Source organism: Sus scrofa, chromosome 2 (genome assembly GCF_054392235.1).
Source record: "Sus scrofa isolate SSC_HxYL_T2T_F1_AM1 chromosome 2, Sscrofa_HxYL_maternal_Yorkshire_Landrace_v2.0, whole genome shotgun sequence".
In the NCBI taxonomy this organism is placed as follows: domain Eukaryota; kingdom Metazoa; phylum Chordata; class Mammalia; order Artiodactyla; family Suidae; genus Sus; species Sus scrofa.
Genome location: NC_139384.1, coordinates 20252815 through 20271196, shown reverse-complemented (window position 1 = coordinate 20271196; position 18382 = coordinate 20252815). Strand labels below are relative to the sequence as shown.

The 18382-nt window shown below is 48.7% G+C and overlaps 1 protein-coding gene across 2 annotated transcripts in view; it reads right to left on the bottom strand.

The window, feature by feature from the left end:
- The window catches only part of SYT13 (synaptotagmin 13), a 46407-nt gene extending 29329 nt beyond the window's left edge, over positions 1–17078 (bottom strand). The window contains exon 1 of one of the 2 annotated variants that reach the window (XM_013994380.3): positions 16687–17078. In XM_013994380.3, coding sequence (XP_013849834.2) covers positions 16687–16926 — 240 coding nt within the window. In that variant the 5' untranslated portion in view covers positions 16927–17078. The remainder of the gene's footprint in view (positions 1–16686) is intronic. The other variant, XM_003122846.7, reaches the window with a different exon arrangement.
- Between the last annotated feature and the right edge of the window lie 1304 nt (positions 17079–18382).

Genomic DNA, 18382 nt, shown 5'->3' with positions numbered 1-18382 from the left:
ACCCTATAGATAGTGCCTATGGCTTTCTCTTTTCCATTCTGTAATATTAATTAATAAAAATAATTTCATTCTTTTCTCTGCTCTGCAAAGGAGGAAACTGAGGCTCAGAGACATAGAAACCTGTCCAGGATCCCACAGGTAATGCATGATAGCTCCAGGCTTGGACCATGCATCCACCCCAAAGCTGGTGCTGCTAAATGACACTGTGTGACACGGTTCCTTGGGGACTAGGTCTCTGGACACCAACCATAAAGAGGTAAAAATGGAAATGTCCAGATCATTGCTTTTGATTTGCTGGCAGATGCCGCATCATTAAGTTGATGACTCCATGCCCCTCCCCCACCCGGTTGTGTGGCTCTTAAAATGACCTGCTTGGGTATCTGGGCATCAGCTTTCTTACGGCTCTCAGCTCTGAATCTGGGTTTGATATTCCTTGAGTGGAAAAAATGTTTCCCTTGTGACCTGAGCCAAGACCATGCCAAGACTATGTAACAACCTCATCAACACACCTCAGAGGTACAGTTTCAAAGGTAGGCTGTTTTGAAAAGGTCATGAAAACTCCCCTGGCAGGTAAACTGGGATTTAAACACAGCCTTCCCCCTCCATCCACCCACCCATCCTTCCTTATCCTCCCATCTTCAGCCACCACAGTGTGGCTGATGGCAATGTGTTTTGTCTCTGAGCCAAGTCCCTCAGCCAGTCTTCAACTTTTAAAATTCTACTGCTCCCTCCACTGTATTGGCCGACTGGAGACTTTAAAGTCCTTCTTTCAACTGAGCCCATGTGTAGGAGCAGGATCTCAGCCCAGCATCACCATTAACTTTGATAACATGGGAACGTTGGTCTTGGTGGCCTTATGCAACAACGTCCACTTGGATACTTTAGATTTTTTTCTCTGTTTCTGACTTGTGGAAGCTATGTTCTTCATGAAAGACAGTCATTTTGGTATTAAACATTGAAATGTCTGGGTATGTACCCTTTTCCTTGACAATGAATTCAAGATCTTGCTCCAGAAGTGTTAGAGAATTTTTTGATTCTATGATGCTCGAATAGTTGATGAAACCATTGTCGAAGGCAACAATTTCCAACCTTGTTATTATACCAGTGTATTACAAATGATAACTAGAGTACTGAAATTTGATAATTTTTTATCCATTTAAAAAATTGATTAGAGCAAGGTTTTTCTTATAACAATACCTCTTTCATACATTTGCATTCTGATAAGATTTTCTGAGTGGGAGAGGAAGGAGGTGAATTCTGCAGAATCTGTCGAGTCTGTGAATAGCACCCATCAAAGGTGATGCAGCTCAGAAAAGAAGTGCGGAGAACCACTAATTGAAGACTTCCACTTGTAGGCAGACACTTGGAAAGCACATCCATTTCTAACCCAGTGGGTGTAAGAAACAGCCAAGTTGTTCAGTGAGGCTTCAAAACAGGATGGTAATTGTTTACTAGATTATCCTTATATTTAGCTTTTAAGCCAAAACCCCCCAATTAATCAATCCTCAGATTTCTGCCCAAACAGAAATCAGTACACACTTGTTGCCTGCTAACTATGCAGTCACCCACCCCACGTACTGTGGAAGACAGATGAATAATTCTGCGCCCTCAGCAAGTTTACCATCCAATGGTGGAGGTGAGCTACGCCATAAATGGGAAACATGAAGTATGATGCTACAACTTTCCTACCGGCTGCTGATGGCAGACATGACTAATCAATCCAAGCATTCTTGCCTGCCAGGATCAGACACAGTCCGCTCAGCTCAGAGGTCCAGGGAGCCACTCCAATTAGTAAGAACTGATAGGCAAAATGAAAGCCATTGACTCTTCTTGATGCATATTTATAAAAAGATAACTAAGAAGGTAGAATTAAAAGGCTGAAGGTCTCAACTTACATGCTCTGGAAGACCCAACGAGAACGTCCTTAAAATCAGTGAGATCAGAGAAGGCTTCCTGGAGGAGGGGCTTCAACCCAACCAAGGAATGGTGAGGCCAGGCTGTGAACGTCCTAGAGTGCCTGAGACTTCTCCCAGGAAGTGGAATTGACAGTGTTTGGGGTGGAGTGATGTGTAGGGAGAGGGAGGCATCCAAGGGAACTGCATCAGGGAAAAGTACTCCTGTCCACTCTCACCCCTCAGGTCTTCTTTTCCAGAGAACATAAGCCCTGAGCATCAGTGCACATCTATAGCCACAGCAAGGTTTGGGCAACAGATTGGTTCTTCCATGTGACTTCCATGCGTTGTCAGCAAGGAGATTTCAAGGGACCGCCACTAAGGGGCCTCTGCTAATATTCTCCTCCTAGCTGTCACTTTGGCAGACTCGAACTAGTGAGGAGCATCCATAGATGCAGCTGTTCCTTCTTTTAAATGGGATCCAAATCTATTGGATTTCCCTCTGCATCACATGGGCCAACATTCAACCCATCTACACCATGTTGTCACAAAACATGATTTGACCATGGAAGGTCTAGAAATATCAAAATATTTGGCTCCAAGTTACTAAAAATGTTAAAAATTTCCCTCAGCTCACTTCAAACTTTTCAAAATGAGAATAGCTGCCTCAAACCTTCTGACCCACAGGTGTGTCTGTTTGGCAAGCATGTATTAAAAACAGCGTACTAGATGCTGGATCAAACGAGAAAACGAAAGTGGTTTCTAAACAATCAAGCCTTGTGCAAACAGAAGGCTTTATCACATGGCCTGACCTTTGCCAGTTTCTAAACACACTCTCTGACTGGCTGGCTCTCCCTTTATTATTATTGATTATTAGGGTTTATAATCATAACTAACGGTTGTGGCAGGAGCAGATGGCACCTTCAAAGTGGATCATTGACAGGAGTTTCATAAAGCAGATGTTTACAACCGTGTGGAGGGTTAAGGAAACGAACATATAATGGGAACTACCCTGGGGCCAGGAGTAGCTGAGCACTGTTCACACTCCTAGACCTGGCCTTCTGGGGCCAGGGCATGGGGGATGGAAATGGGGTGGGGTTTGGGTGGGAGGGGGGAGGAGGAGGGGAGGAGGATGTGGAGAGTGGTTCTGGATGCAAAGGAACGATTTCCAGTTCAGAACTCATAGTCTGGGCGCCCTCCTACCCGGATTACCTGATGGACTCCTCACAAAAATCCAGGGACAATGACTCAGTTAACCGATGCACACACTGAGGCACAGACAAGTTAAGTTGCTACTAGCCCACTGTCACATAGGACGTTGCCTGGCTCTCAGGCCCAGACAACTGGAAACACACCACTGGTGTCGACCCTACTTTCCAGACTCTAAGCCACTGGGACAGCTAGGCTTGCAGCTCATGGGAGCAAGTGTCCTGCCTGATCCTCCTGTGGCCTTCAGACGTTACAGATTCAAGGTGCTCCTTCTTTATTTAGAGTCTCGTGTTTTCCTAAAATAAAGAATTCCAGAAACAACACATGGCATGTGACTGCTGACTTAACCAGCTGCTGACTCACCTGGTCTTCCTAGAAGAGGGGCTTCCAGATCCATGGATGTGGACAGCCGAGGAAATCACTTTAAATCCATTCATTATTCACTCTAACTCTGTGCCCTTGTCCCATCCCCTACCTGCCTCGTGAGGGAGGGAAAGGATGCTTCTGGCACCTTTGACCCTGGTGAGCGTATTGCCCTCAGGGCATCCACGGCTGCACCCCTTTCTTCCAGCTGTGGACTGAGCCCTCCACAGCTGCTCTTTCAACCCCAAGGAACCTTCAGACCCGTGGAGCCCTCTACTCTCTGTCCCCTATCCTCACTTGGCTACGTTCCCAATTCAGTTCCATAGTCTATTATTTCAACAACGCCCTTTTAAAGTCTAAAGACCTCCCTCGCCTCCCCACCCTGGTCCTGATGCCACGTGAGGAAACCCCAGCATTGGATGAGCCCTGCCACACTGTGATGCCTGCATCCACCAGGCCTATACCATGGGAGAGTCGTTCGACAGGGAGGGTGGTTCCATGATAAATTCATGGTCGCCAACCTCAACCTCAGTCCTGCCCAGAAATCCTACTGTTTCCCCAACTCCCCCCCTCAAGCCCACATGTTGGAATTTCTCTATATCCTCTGATTTCCTTCATAGAAAAAAAAGGAATCCAAGAGAATGGAAGCCCTTAACGTCCTGCTAACAGACACGTCCATCTGCCCTTCTTCTCTGGACAGATGATGTGGCCAGTCCCTGTCTGGTGACCCTGCAAGACGCATCTCCCTCTCTCCCTTCCTCCAGGACCAGCCCCTCCATCTAAGCCTGTGTCCCATGCCCACATGCGGGAGCCTCTCCCTACTATTTTTGATCTCTCCCCCTCTTTTTGGAATGTCCATCCTTCTCTTTCAACTGGCTTCCTCTCATTGGCTTTTAACTGTGTTCAGTATTCCTTTGACTTCTTGTCCCCTGCTTATGGCCCTGGCCCCCTCCTTCCCTATGCAGCCATGCATCTCAAAAGAACTGCCTGTTCTTGGTGCTGCCGTCATCTCTCACTTTCTCCCCATCTTGCAACCCTTTTCCAAAGGCCCCCTCAGCCCAGTGTTGGTCTCCAAGGTCACTGATGAACCTTCGATTCCTTTTTTTTTTTTTTTTTTAAATCGCTCTTGCGGTATATGAAAGCTCCTGGGCTAAAGGTCCAATCAGAGCTGCAGCTGCCAGCCGACACCACATCCACAGCAAAGCCAGATTCAAGCCGCATCTGTGACCTATGCTGCAGCTTGCAACAATGCCGGACCCTTAACCCACTGAGCAGGGCCAGGGATTGAACCCACATCCCCATGGATACTATGTAGCATTCTTAACTTTTGGACCTGCAACAGGAACTCCTGATCCTCATGTCCTATGGGTTTTTTCAGTCTCATCTTAGTTGAATTTTCAGTGACTCCCTTCTTCTTAAAATGTTTTTCTCTTATTATTATTACTTTGATATCACATTCTCCAGGTTTCTCCTCCTTCCTCTCTGGCCGCCCCTCCTTGTCTCATGAAATGCGAGTGTCCCTCAGGACTCGCTCTTAGGCCCCCTTCCCTCTCCTTCTGCTTTCTTCCCAGGAGGTCTCAGCCATGCTCATTGCTGTGGTTTCAACTCACCAATACACATCACTTCTCTCTGTGCCTTCTGCCTCTACCCAATTTGACCCTCTTTCAGTCCCTCCTAAGTGATATTTTTTTCTTTCCACAGGGCCTTTGCACATGCCCTATGCCTGGAAGACTTCAATCCCTCATCCCCAAGACCATTACCTAGTAAATGGCAGTACCTGTATGCCACAGGGGTGTGCAAGGCAGTCCATTTGGACTATGGGAAGAAAATGAAATAATTTCATTTCAGAATTTTTTTTTTCTCTTCAGGGCTGCACCTTCAGCATGTGGAAGTTCCCAGGCTAGGGGTTGAGTCCAGGCTGCACCTGCTGGCCTACACCACAGCCACAGCAATGCCAGATCCGAGCTGCATCCTTGGATCCTTAACCCACTGAGCGAGGCCAGAGATCGCATCCGAATCCTCATGGGACTAGTCAGGTTCTTAACCCACTGAACCACAATGGGAACTTCGTTTCATAATAATGTTTACATTATGGTTTGAAACGGTCCATTTTTGTGCATTTTAAAAAGTATGGACACGATGTATTAGTAGAGCAATCCATATATATAACATAACTATACATATACTTTGCAAAGAATTAAATATATATGTAGGAGGGGTACAAAATGTTTTTCCCAAAAGGAGTCTCCGAGAAAGTCAGAGCACGAGCTTGAGTTACCACTTCCCGTGAGAACTCTCCCCTCGCTCACCGCACCTAATACGATTAGATTTATATTCATCAGTAGGACTGTGAAATGATCTCTATACCCCTAGAACACGGACTGCAAGAGGTCAGGGGTGTCGTCTGCCCAGTCACTTCGGTGTCCCTAGTGCGAACTCAGTGTCGTGCACATAACAGGCGATCAAGACATGTTTTTTGAGGGAATGGATATCCTAGAAGTGTACTGTTCACGCCCCCTTCCCATCCTAAGAGAAGGCTTTCATTTTTCCCATTTGGAATACATTGAATGAACTCTCTCTTTCCTCCGCAATGAACATATGGACAAGTCATTGCTTTGGTAAAGGATAAATAGGAAAAAGATTCAGGAGTTCCCGTCGTGGTGCAGCGGAAATGAATTCGACTAGGAACCATGAGGTTGAGGGTTCGATCTCTGGCCTCGCTCAGTGGGTTAAGGATCCGGTGTTACCGTGAGCTGTGGCATAGGTCGCAGATGTGGCTCGGATCTGGTGTCGCTGTGGCTCTGGTGTAGGCCAGCGGCTACAGCTCCGATTGGACCCCTAGCCTGGGAACCTCCATGTGCCACCGGTGTGGCCCTGAAAAGACAAAAGACAAAAAATAAATAAATAAGATTAAAACCTTAAAAAAAAAGAAAGAAAAAGATTCAGAGATACATAAAATAAACTCAGAAGTTTCCTGGTGGCCTAGAGGTTAAAGATTCGGCATTGTCACTGCTATAGCTTGGGTTTGATCCCTAGCCTGGGAACGTCCACATGCCGTGTGCACAGGGAAAAAAAAAAAAAAAATATATATATATATATATACACACACATGTATATGCATATATGTATATATATGTAAATATATATGCATACACACACACATTCTAATTGTGAAATTTCTGGGTGCTTTCAAAGGTGTTATCTCATTTAGTCTTTACTATTACCATGGAGAATCTTGTTATTATCATCTCCGTCATGTTGATGAGGAAAGTAGGACTCAGAAAGGTCAAGATCATTTAGCTGGAAAATCGTGGAAGCTGAATTCAAATTCAATTTTGGGGTCTGAGTCTAGTTTGCTTCCTGTTATATCTTAGCAGTTTGATCAGGAAGTGAATATTTCATTCAAAGAGGCAATTTCCTCTTTTGAGTGGTCTCCAAAAACTAGACTGTTCTTACCTAAAACTATAGCTTGGGTTTGATCCCTAGCCTGGGAACGTCCACATGCCATGTGCACAGGGAAAAAAAAAAAATCCAAAATCAAAGCAAGTCTCTCGTGTAGTGGTTACCAGCCCCATATCTAAGCTCTAGTTCATTCCTTTCTGTCCATTGTCTCTGAGAGTTTTGCAATGAGGCTGTTGCACAAAGAATGACAGTCTCATTGCTACTTAAAGGATGTATCCCACTTGCGTGGTAAGAGATGGGCTATTAAGTGACACATTTGAAGGGAAAGTGCCAAAAAGCCCTGAGACCATGACAATATTTTCCTCTGGACTTTCATCTCTCACTGGATCATCACTGCCTCCACTGTGTGTCTCTCTAGTAGCCTTGCCTTTTCTTTTCTTTCTTTCTTTCTTCCGTCCTTCCTTCCCTCCTTCCCTAGCTCTCTTCTTTCTTTCTTCCTTCCTTTCTTTTTCTTTCTTCCTTTCTTCCTTCCTTCCTTCCTTCCTTCCTTTCTTTCTTTCTTTCTTTCTTTCTTTCTTTCTTTCTTTCTTTCTTTCTTTCTTTCTTTCTTTCTCTCCTTCTTCCTTCCTTCCTTTCTTTCTTTAGGACCCCACTTTGGCATATGGAAGTTCCCAGGCTAGGAGTGAAATCAAAGCTTCAGCTGCCAGCCTACACCACAGCCACAGCATCACCGGATCTGAGCTGTGTCTGCAACCTACGCCACAGCTCATGGCAAAGCCGGATCCTTAACTCACTGAGCAAGGCTAGGGATCGAACCTGCATCCTCATGGACTTTACATCAGGTTCTTAACTTGCTGAGCCACAGTGGGAACTCCCAGCCCCTTCTTTGTGAAGAGACTGAGCTGGAAATAAAAACACATTCTAAGATGCTTGGGGGTTGGGGGTATCTGAACCATGGAATGAGCTTAGAGCTCACTGAAGTTATTCTAGGCTTCCTTCTGCAACTGTTTCCAATGAGTCTTCTAACTGCCCAACTAAACTGCACTTCCCCAAATTCCTTCCATCTTCAGACACGGTCCTCTCCAAAGCATCTCCTTGAGAAGCAAAGTCTTCACTGTCCTGCATCAGTAACTTGCATCCCTCTCCTCAGGCCACTCTTAGCAGCAAGTCCAAAACTGTGTAGTTGATGATTTTCCAAGTAAAACGTGGTCTCCCAGGGTCCTTCCTCATTGGCCTTTGCAGCAGGAGGTTTTTTAAACTCTCTCCAATATCAGCCAAATGAAAGGAGGCTTGAAGGGAGGGAAATCAAAAAGAAGTGAAGCCACCATGGCCTCTAGGCCTGTTCTGATTCCTTGCTGCCTCCCCAAAGATGAGCCCAGAGGTTCATCCGCAAGCTCAGCACCTTGCCCTCCATCCTACGCTTGTGGTTTTTATTTTGGCTGCAAGCAGAGGCGGCAGCCCCATGACTCTCCTCCTCCCCATTCATCTACCCATCCATCCAATGACTCATGCAGTCATTCAACATTTCTTCTCACTTCTCTTGCTCTCTGCCAAACCTGCTCGGTTTTTCTATGAAGGAAAAGTCCGTCTTGACTTAATGAGTGGAGGGCGGGGAGGAGTCCATGGATTACATCAAAGTACCCCAGGGTCTCTGTCAAATGGACTAAGACTCAATTTCACAGAATTTCCGCCCCCCCCCCGCCCAGATGCTCTTCCTCTTTTCTCTTATTCATATATGCATATGTATAGATTCACAGCCATATATTCACCTATGCAACCACCCCTCTTATTTGACTCGAATCTGTTCATGAAAACACACGGGCTAGTGCATTTCAGAGAGTAGTCACTTGTCTTCTATTATTTTAAATGAGAAAAATTATAATGCAGTCCCAGACCATCCCAAGTCTCAATCAGTTCCCAAAATATCCCTGTATGTCACTGTAGCACTTTTAAACACCATGCAAAACTCTCCCAGGAATGTTTTATAATATGAATCAATTAAAACACCCCTTGGTTAATTAGCACTTAAGGAATCCTCAGTGGGAAGGTTTGGGTGTGTGCAACGAACTGACACCGTGAGGGTTCAAAGCTCCTCCTCTTGGCATCGCACTGGCCTAGAGATGCCAACAAGGGAGAGTGAAGTTGAAATGTAGGAAACACCACTTCGACTGGACCTGGGTTTTTAAAGCCCCCAGGAAACTGGGTGAAGCAGATTGTCACCCAGGAGGGGATAAAGCTGGGGGCAAAAGTGTGAGGAAGGTGACAGTGATAACATGAAACATACTTAAAGGACATAGCAGCAGGTGCAAATTTGCTGGCGGAAGAGAAGAGCCAGGACTGCCACACACGCCACTCCTCTTGAGAGACCCAGGAGCTATGAAATGTTTTTATGGGTGTGCCCGTATGGATTCCCTGTAATGGGCATTCAATACAAGGAGAAAATGTTTGTTAAAAACCTGCCAGATACTGATGAATATTTTTTGTTTTCTTTTTAGGGCCGCACCTGCAGCATATGGGTGAGGGGTTGAATCGGAGCTGCAGTTACCACCCCATAGCAACTCAGGATCCAAGCCTCATCTGTGACCTACACCACAGCTCATGGAAATGGCAGATCCTTAACCCACTGAACGAGGCCATATCTTCGTGGATACTAGTCGGTTTGTAACCCACTGAGCCACAATGGAAACTCCTAATGAATATTTTCTAAATGAGAGTTTGCTTTTTTTAATGAAAAGTCTAGAAAATACCACTAGATAGATAACACTTCAGACCCTTTTGGATATCTAGAATAAAACACTAAAACAACAACAGAAAAGTAAAAGAACAACTGCTGGCAAGGATGTGAGGAAATTGGAATGCTCAGACCTTGCTGGTGGGAACAAAAATGGTGCCGCCTTTGTGGGAAGCCATTTGGAGGCTCCTCAAAAAGTAAAACAGAATTAGCATAGGACCCAGCAATTCCATTCCTAAAGATACACTTGAAAGCACTGAAAACTGGTACGCAAACAAATACCTGTACAGGAATGTACGTCGCAGCACTATTCCAACAACGGAAAGGTAGACTCAACCCAAATGTCCATCAACCCATGAATGGAAAAACAAAGTGAGGCATATACATATAATGGGCTATTATTCATCCACAAAAAGAAATAAAGTACAGATACATGCTGCAACATAGATGAACCTTGAAAACACTGTGTTAAGTGAAAGAACCCAGACTCAAAAGGTCACATATTTTGAAATTCTAAATATATGAAATGTCCAGAATAGGTGAATCCATAAAGATAGAAAACAGATTGTGGTTCCCAAGGACTGGAGGTGGAGAGAGGAACTGAGAGTCTGCCCAGTGTGGACAGAGTTTTCTTCAAGGGGGATTAAAAACTCGAACGAGAACTAGACGGAGGTAGTGATTGTCCACCATTGTGAATGTACAAAAAGCCAGTGGTTTTTACACTTTAAAGTACTTAATTTTATGTGAGTTTCACCTCTATTTTTTAAAAAAGCTTTGAAAAAAAAATCATAACCTTCATATTGTCAGTGCACAGATCAGTGGCCCTCGTGTAGGTGTTAAGGAATGTTTGATACACGAATGAACAAATGAACAGATGAACCTGCCCCTGGTCCTCGGTGCCCTGCTTGCCCAGGCTCCTCCCCACCTCCCCAGGCGCCCCTTCTCTCTGTGCCCCAGACATACCAAAGTTTCCCTGGGCCCCCCTGAGTGCTGGGCTGCCTCCTGTCCCAGGACCTTTGCATGGCCTCTTTCCCGTCTGAAGCCCCTCAAACCATGGCCCTGGCTCACTTTCCCTCAACTCAGCTTGGCCATCAATCTCTCCAGGAAAGCCTATCACCTGAATTACCTGGGTCACCTGAGTCCCTTCCAGCTTGCACTCTCAGAGCACCAGAACTTTCTCTTTAGGTCACTTGCCATCATCACACATTTCTACGTCTTTGTGCTCTTCTGCCACCTCTGGTCTCCTCCATTATAATGTACATTTCACGAGGGCTGAAAAAGGGTCACTGTGTCATTGACGGGGTGGTTCCTGCCTCCCCATCCCCAACATAGAACCTGGCGCAGCTCTGTGCTCAACAAACAACTGGGGGAGGGAGAGAGGTGGGAGAAGCAACAGGTCTTTCTTTCTCCTCTGATCTCCTTTAGAAAACCATCAACTCGTCATTTCTTAACCAGTTGGTTATGGGGGTCCTTTGTGTGCAGGTGTGCTGATTCAGACATGCGCACACACAAAATCCCTTCTTTCTTAAAGCCTGTCTCTGTGAAGTTAGTCTCTTATGAAGCAGGGTTTCCCAGTATTTGTTAGCAGAAATAAGCTCCAGAGGCACTGAATGCAATGACACCACAGACAAAGTGAGAGATGAACTCTTACTGGTTTGGGCAGGATTGTAGGTCAAACAGCATGGACAGCACAGGGATTGTCTACACCACATTTTGATTTCTCCCACTTGTCTCCGACTTGGGGGTCAATCACTCTAGAGCTTGTCTCCTCTTCTTTGTCTTCTAGGTCTGCTGCACCCCCATCCTGCTGGACTCTCCCCTTCCTTCTGCCTTCACTTTAAGCCCCTCTGATTTCTTTCTCTCTCTCTTTTTTTTTGGGGGGGAGCGGGTGCTGTGCTCATGGCATATGAAATTTCCCAGGCCTGGGATCGAAGCCACACCACAGCAGCGACCCAAGCGGCTGCAGTGACAACACCAGATCCTTAACCTGCTGCACCACAAGGGAAATCCAAGCCCTTTTGATTTCTCATTCAGGTGCTCCTTCCATTGTGATCTGATGGCCTCTCTATTCCTCCTCTGCACCCCACGTACTTGGCGGAGACTTGGGCCAGTATCTGAAAATCTAAAAAGGTCAAAGATGTAGGACCATTTTCTGCTGGAATTAACAAAAGGTGCGGGTGAACCACCCATCGCCTGAGAAGAGCCTTGCACCTGAATTATCTACATGTGGTACCGGAGGAGAAACTAGAAAGGGAAGAAGATGTGACAGATCTAGGATCTGCCACTGGGAAGGGATGGGTGCGCACAGACCAAAGGTCCCCATTATGTTTCAAAGGACCTAGTATCTCCAGTGGGTATGCGCTCATCTCCCTGAAATAATATATGCTAATTTCTTGATGCAAAATTCATACTGTCCTCCTGTTGCTAAGCGACCAACCCAAACATGTTTACTGTGTAAATTTCTCTGGAGGGTCCATGTCTGCACCCAATGCTTGAAATGTGATGGATGCAAGAGGCGCTGAAAACATCCGAAGCTTTGGACAAGTTTTCTGAAGCTGACCTGCAAAGATGCATATATTATAGACAATTTCATGCCCTATCCGGGGAAACACAGTGGCTCAAGTAAAATTTTGATGAGTTTTTCTGCTAATCTCCAGCCTAATGGACAAAAGTGTGGGCTCTGGAGCCAGATTTCCAAAATGTGATTCCCAGCTCTGCCACTGGGTAAATTATTTCAGCGTTCTGTTTTACTTTTCCCATGTGTAAGGCAGAAATAATAATCATGCATATTTCATAGGGCCATTGTGAGGATACAATTAATATGGTTAAAGAGCTTAATAGCGCCTGGCACACATAAAGAACTCAATAAACGTTAGCTATACTATCTCTGTTATTTATTACTCTGTGGAAATGGATCTATTCTTTGTTTATATGAAGAGGAGAGTTTATCAGCCAGGAGATCAGCTGAGAAATCAATTCTTTAAGAGGACTGAGCATCCAAGGAGGTCAGACCTTAGAGCAGCCCAGAGTCAGATCAGCTCCAGGAATGGCAGCTGATGACTTCCTGTGATCACGAAAGTACAGAGGAGACAGCAGCAGAGCAGCCGGTGAGACCTGGAGAAAGTTCTACTCTGAGCTGAAGGCGGGGAGACCCTTCTAAGGGTTTCCCAGGGCCTCCCCCCTCCCCGTACCTCCCCTGCCATGGAAGCACGGCAACATGCTTCGTGGCAACAGCTGACTTCATTGTCCGCCTTCCCACTTCCAAAGAAGAGCAGACGCCTGCCTTTTACTGCTGTATCCCCTTGTCCTTTAGGTTAGCCAAAAGGAGGGCTTCCTCTGAAAGGACCCAGAACTGTGGTGAGTGGCAGCCTGTGCAGAAAGCATGAAAAGGATAATTTGGGGGAAGGAACCAGTGGGTCTGGCTGCCTCTCATTAATAGATTCAGCAGCAGTGGTGAAGCGAAGATGACCACACACACACACACACACACACACACCCTATTCTGCCTCTGCGCTGTCTGTTTACTCAAGGGCCCAATTGTCCCTGCATAAGAACCAAGCTTCAAAGCTGGGCTGACAACAGGGAGGGAGGTCCCAGATGATGCTGCCAGGTCACAAGGGCAGCGTGGTGAGACTGAATGTCTCGCTTCCCCCAAAGGACCGCGTGCACGGGGGAGCCGGGGCGGGGGGCGGCTCTGCAGAGGACGGCAGGATGAAGGGTCCACAGTGTGCAGTTCGGAAAAGCCAAGAAGGATTATGAACCGATGACAGCTGGAGGGATCAGGGGCGATGGATGAGTGAGGACTTGCACCTTTTCCCACCTCCCACTCAGCAGAGATGCCTGTGGGTACGTCCTCAGAATGTTTGAAAAAGCAGCAGAAAGAAAACAGAGGATGACAGCAGCACATCTAATAAAATCAGTTGGGAGAATGGCTATACTTGTGCTTCTTCATTCATTCATTAAATAATAGGATCTAGCGGGAGATTTAATAAGTACCATAATTTAGAATTAGAGGCGAGCATAGATGCTATCGTGAGGCATCTGTAACAGCCGTGCAATGCTCTGAAACTGCCTGTGATTTCCCTTGGGGCCGAAGTCATCGATACTGTTAATATTCCTGCAGGGTGTAGTTTATATCCCCACCTACAGAGAAATGCTAAGTTTTGGGTAGAGGGTCGTGAAAATAAAGATAGCCTTTCTTTCCTCTCTAAGACCACAAATCCCTTAAATATTACCTACAGACCCCTTGGGGTCTGTGGGCCTCGGGTTAAGAACCTCCAGGGAAAAACTCCAAAGCCCTTTTCAAAATCACTACAAGCTTCAACGTCAGCCAACCACTCATGGCCAGAAATCAGATTCCCAGGCATGGCCTGCACATCCAGGAGTCTTTCCAGCAACCACAACCAGCGACTTCCAGAGTCATGGACAGTCATTCTGTGTCCCACAGACATGCCGGTTCTCAGCAGCTACAGGAATCTAGAACCCTCTTGCCCAGCCCCCATGCCCTCTCTGTTGAAGGAACATCTTCAGAGAGCCTTCCGTTCAGGACTCTCCTCCTCTTTGTCAACACGTGCCACGCCCATCACCCTGTGGCCACCTGCCACCACCAACACCGCCTCCTTTACTTGATTTGAAACGTCGATGGTATTGTCTTCTCTCTGTGGACTTTATCTGGGTCAGTGGCTGAAGCAGTCTGAGCACAACAGCAGTCACGCCAACATTGTGAGATCTCGGCTTTGTCACCTTCACGCCTATAGATTCCACCCCAGGTGCCCAAATCCTTGTCACTGAGGGACTCAAGTGAGGGATGTAAATGGGTCTCCCTTATCAACAAACGCCTACTGTGCCCCTACTGTGCCAGCCCTGGGTTGCAAAGGCATGGTATATGCACCTGCACTTGAAGGAATACCTCAGACAATAATTGCCAACAGCTGGACACTGGGATGCCTTTATTTGTCACCTATTTCCTATTGGGCACCTGCTAGGTTCCAGACACTGAGTAGGTCCTGGGAATAAATATTTTGCAAGTAAGCAGATATAAAAATCACATCCAACTGTCATAAGTGCTACAGAAAGAATTGGGGAGGAATGGTTTAGAGAAGGCAGTGGGGGAGGGAGGCTTTGTTATATGTGGCCTGAGACAAAATCCTCCCCAAGGAGGTGAAATTCAAGCAGGAAAAAGCCCAAAGAATGAGAGGGGATCATCTGTGAAAAGCCAGAGGAAATGGGAGGCACTGATGTCTTTAAGCGGCATCAAAAATCCAGGGAAGCTGAGACAGCCCATGAAACCGGCAACTGGCACGAGCTGGGCGGCAGAGGTAAACACCTGCCACATAAGGAAAGTGAGAGTGGAGTAGAGTAGCTAGCCTACAGCATGGACTCTAACACCAGACCTACTCAGCTAGAATCCGGCTCTAAAACTTCTCGAGCTGTGTGGCCTTGGCCAGGTCACTCACCCTCTCTGAGCTTGAGCTTCTTCATCTTTCAGTTGGGCTCATCATATATGTTCTTCAACTGAGTTGCTAAACACATTCTGCGCAAAGCACAGAGTATGCGGCGCGCTAAGGTTTGCTGTGATTTATTCCAAAGAAGCTGGGGAGGATTTTAAGTCAGGGAGAGGCCAGATCTAGTTTGTCTTTAACAGATTATTGGCCCCTGTGTTGGGTGACCGGTCATCAATAAGACAAAGAGTTGGAAGAGATCCTGGAGGTCATTTACCCAAACATCTTCCCCAGTGGTTTTCCTCGGGAAGAGGAGGGGACTGTGCCTGAAGAGCCACTGCCGTGAAAGGCGGAAGAATGACTGTCCCTTAAGTATGCCGGGTGGAAGAGGAGGTTGAGCGGGCAGCAGGCCCCAAATTCTGGAAAATGGCTCATCCAACGTCCCTCCTCCCCCACCCATGCCCACCCGTGGGGAGCCCACTACTCCCATTCCAGATGGTTCTGGGTCCCACATCCTGCTGCCCAGCTAGCTCCCAGGGTTCCTGCCAGTGTCAATGTCACTCTTCTCGGATTGTAATGTCTCAAGGGCAGCAACCATCTCCTTTCACTCGCACTGTTCAGTGACTGACACAGGCCCCAAGCAACTGGGTCTCGGAGCTTTTGAATGATGAATTGGCAAACAGAAGGTGGGATCACTGCGCCCTGCTGCTTCTCCTGGAATCAGGAGCTCTGTAAGGAACCCAGAGGGCCTTGGGAAGTCATTAAGTCACCCTCTGCCCCCGGGGCCAGCCTTCCTCCATCAGTCTCTCCAGGCTCTTCCTCCCAGGTCTCCAGAGGTCGTTTGGCACTGGCCACCTTGGGGACGTGTCCTGGAGTTCACAGTCTATGGAGGACGGTCCTTCCAAACCTCTCCCAGACCCCTTCTACGGCGCTTACAATGGGGACAAACTAATGCACGGAATAAAAAACCTTCCTGTCTCCAGGGGCATCTCCAGACAGCAACCCCCTCAGGCTGGCTGGAGCTGCTGGCTGCTGGAAGGGGTGGGGGGTGGGGGGTCCTGCAGGCCCCTCCGTCTGCACCTGCCTCTCCAGCCCCCAGGCATGCGCAGCCCCACTGCCCCCTCCCCAGCCCCGACAGCGGCCAACCTCCTCTCTGGGTGTGGGTGGCTTTTCCCCTCAGCTCTGTCAGTGCGCTCCCTGCACCAGCCCACAATGGCCCCCTTTCTTCCCTCCCAGAGCCCCCTTCGTCTTCTCCCCAATTCTCCATCATTCCTCTCATCTCCCCTCAACCTCACCAGCCCTCTCCCAGCCCCTTCGGAGCCTTCCTGCCTCATTCCTCCTCCCAGCCCCCCTCAACCCCCCTCCCAGCCCCATTCCCAACCAGATCCCCTTTCCCGTTCCCTCCCATGCCCGCCCCTCTAGCGCTCACCGTCCGCATTCCTTTCCCGCTCCCCCCCGCCCCCCCACCTCCCCAACCTTCGTTATTTCCCCTCCCCCTCCCCCACCCCCAGGCCTTCAGGACCCCTCAGCCGTCAGGGAGCACGTTTGCCGTCCCCACTCCCCGCCGTGCCTGTCGCGCAAGGAAGAAGGCCGACGGACCGTTCCGTTCCCTCCCACCCACTTCCCCGCCGCCGCCCGGGAGACCCACCTGGCCCGACTCGGCCCGGCCCGGCCGGGGGGAGGCCGAGGCGCCGCCCGCGCTCACCTGTTGGGCGGACCCGAGCACGCCGGGCCTCGCCTTCTCCGGATCGGGGTCCTGGTCCCGCTGCAGCACCCCCTTCTTGGGGTGCATGTGCCGGCACAGGCAGGTGACCCCGCACAGCGCGAGGATGCTGGTGGCCGTCCCCAGCGTGGCGCCCAGCGCGATCACCGGCACCGACAGCACCATGGTGGCCGCTCCGCGCGCGGGGCTCGGTCCCGCCGCTGTGCACCTCCCCGGCCTGGGATCCGGGCGAGCCAGCCGCTCTCCCGCCGCCGGAGAGGCGGGGATGGAAGACGGCTCGAGGACGTCAGAGCAGGAGGCTGGACCCGGAGCCGGCTGGTAGGTCCGCACTGGGCACCGCGTCAAGCAGCATCCCTCCCCGCCAGCCACGTGACCAGACACCCCCCCCACCCCCACCCCCACCCCGGAGACGGAGCTGTTCAGGTGGAAGGAACCTGAGGGTCGCCTCGGGCCATTCGTCGCGCTTTACGTAGGAGGACATTTGGGTCCCGGGAGGGCAGGATCTCGCTGAGGTCACACTGTGCGTTAGAGGGCAAACCCGGGCTCAAACCCAGGCCTGTCGCTCTGCTCTGATCGTGTAGGGTTCATTCTACCGGATAGCTAACCCTTTGTTCACTCTCTCTGGCCAAGCGGGCTGGAAAACACCTTCCTCCAGGAGTCCTTTCAAACACACAGAGCTGGAGCTTAACCATCTCCCCATCTTGCCCGGTATTTGCTACCAGGGAGAGGGGCAGGCGACCAGGGAGAGGGAACTGATGCGGATGGAGGCTGGGGTTGAGACTGTGCAGCGTCCTGGCAGAGGAGGAGCAGTCGTGATGCTATTCCCATCTGCACCTCCTTCAGCCTTGACTCGGTAGTCTGCCTTTACTACCTAATCAGATTGGCAGGTGTTCTCAGCTCCATTTACAGCTGAGGAAGCTCCAAAGTTCAGAAGGGATGTGGGGCAGCCAGAAAAATCCAGTCATCCTGAACCCAAACTCAGGTTTGCAAGACTCCAAGTCTGCATGCTACCCTTAAGGAAAAGACTTATCTTAGGAGGATAAAGAGTGTCCAGTGCAGCAGCTAGGAGTCTGCACTTTATTTTTATTTTTTTGGCTTTTTAGAGCTGTACCCAAGGCATATGAAATTCCCAAGCGAGGGGCTGAATCAAAGCTGAAGCTGCTGGCCTACGCCACAGCCACGGCAGTGTGGGATCCAAGCCCCATCTGCGACCTACACCACAGCTCATTGCAACGCTGGATCCTTAACCCACTGAGCAAGGCCAAGGATTGAACCAGTCCTCAGGGACACTAGTTGGGTTTGTTACCGCTGAGCCGCGATGGGAACTCCCTAGCACTTTGATTCAGAGAGGGAGGAAGTAAAAGAAGTGTGCTTAGAGTGAAGGGAAATTCGAATTGCAGGCATGAAGAGGATGTCTTAGATCCCCAAATAGGGATTTCCAGTGTCTTCCATTACGCAGGGTGTTTAATTTAATTCAGCAAGCATTTGCTGTGAGTTGGCTGTAGTCTAGGCATGCTGGTCATGTGTGAGAAGGAGCGGAGGTGATTCCCTTCAAAACGGGGCTTTCGCCATCCCGTGAAGCTGATGACTCCCAAATGTATGATTATTCCAGCCAGACCTT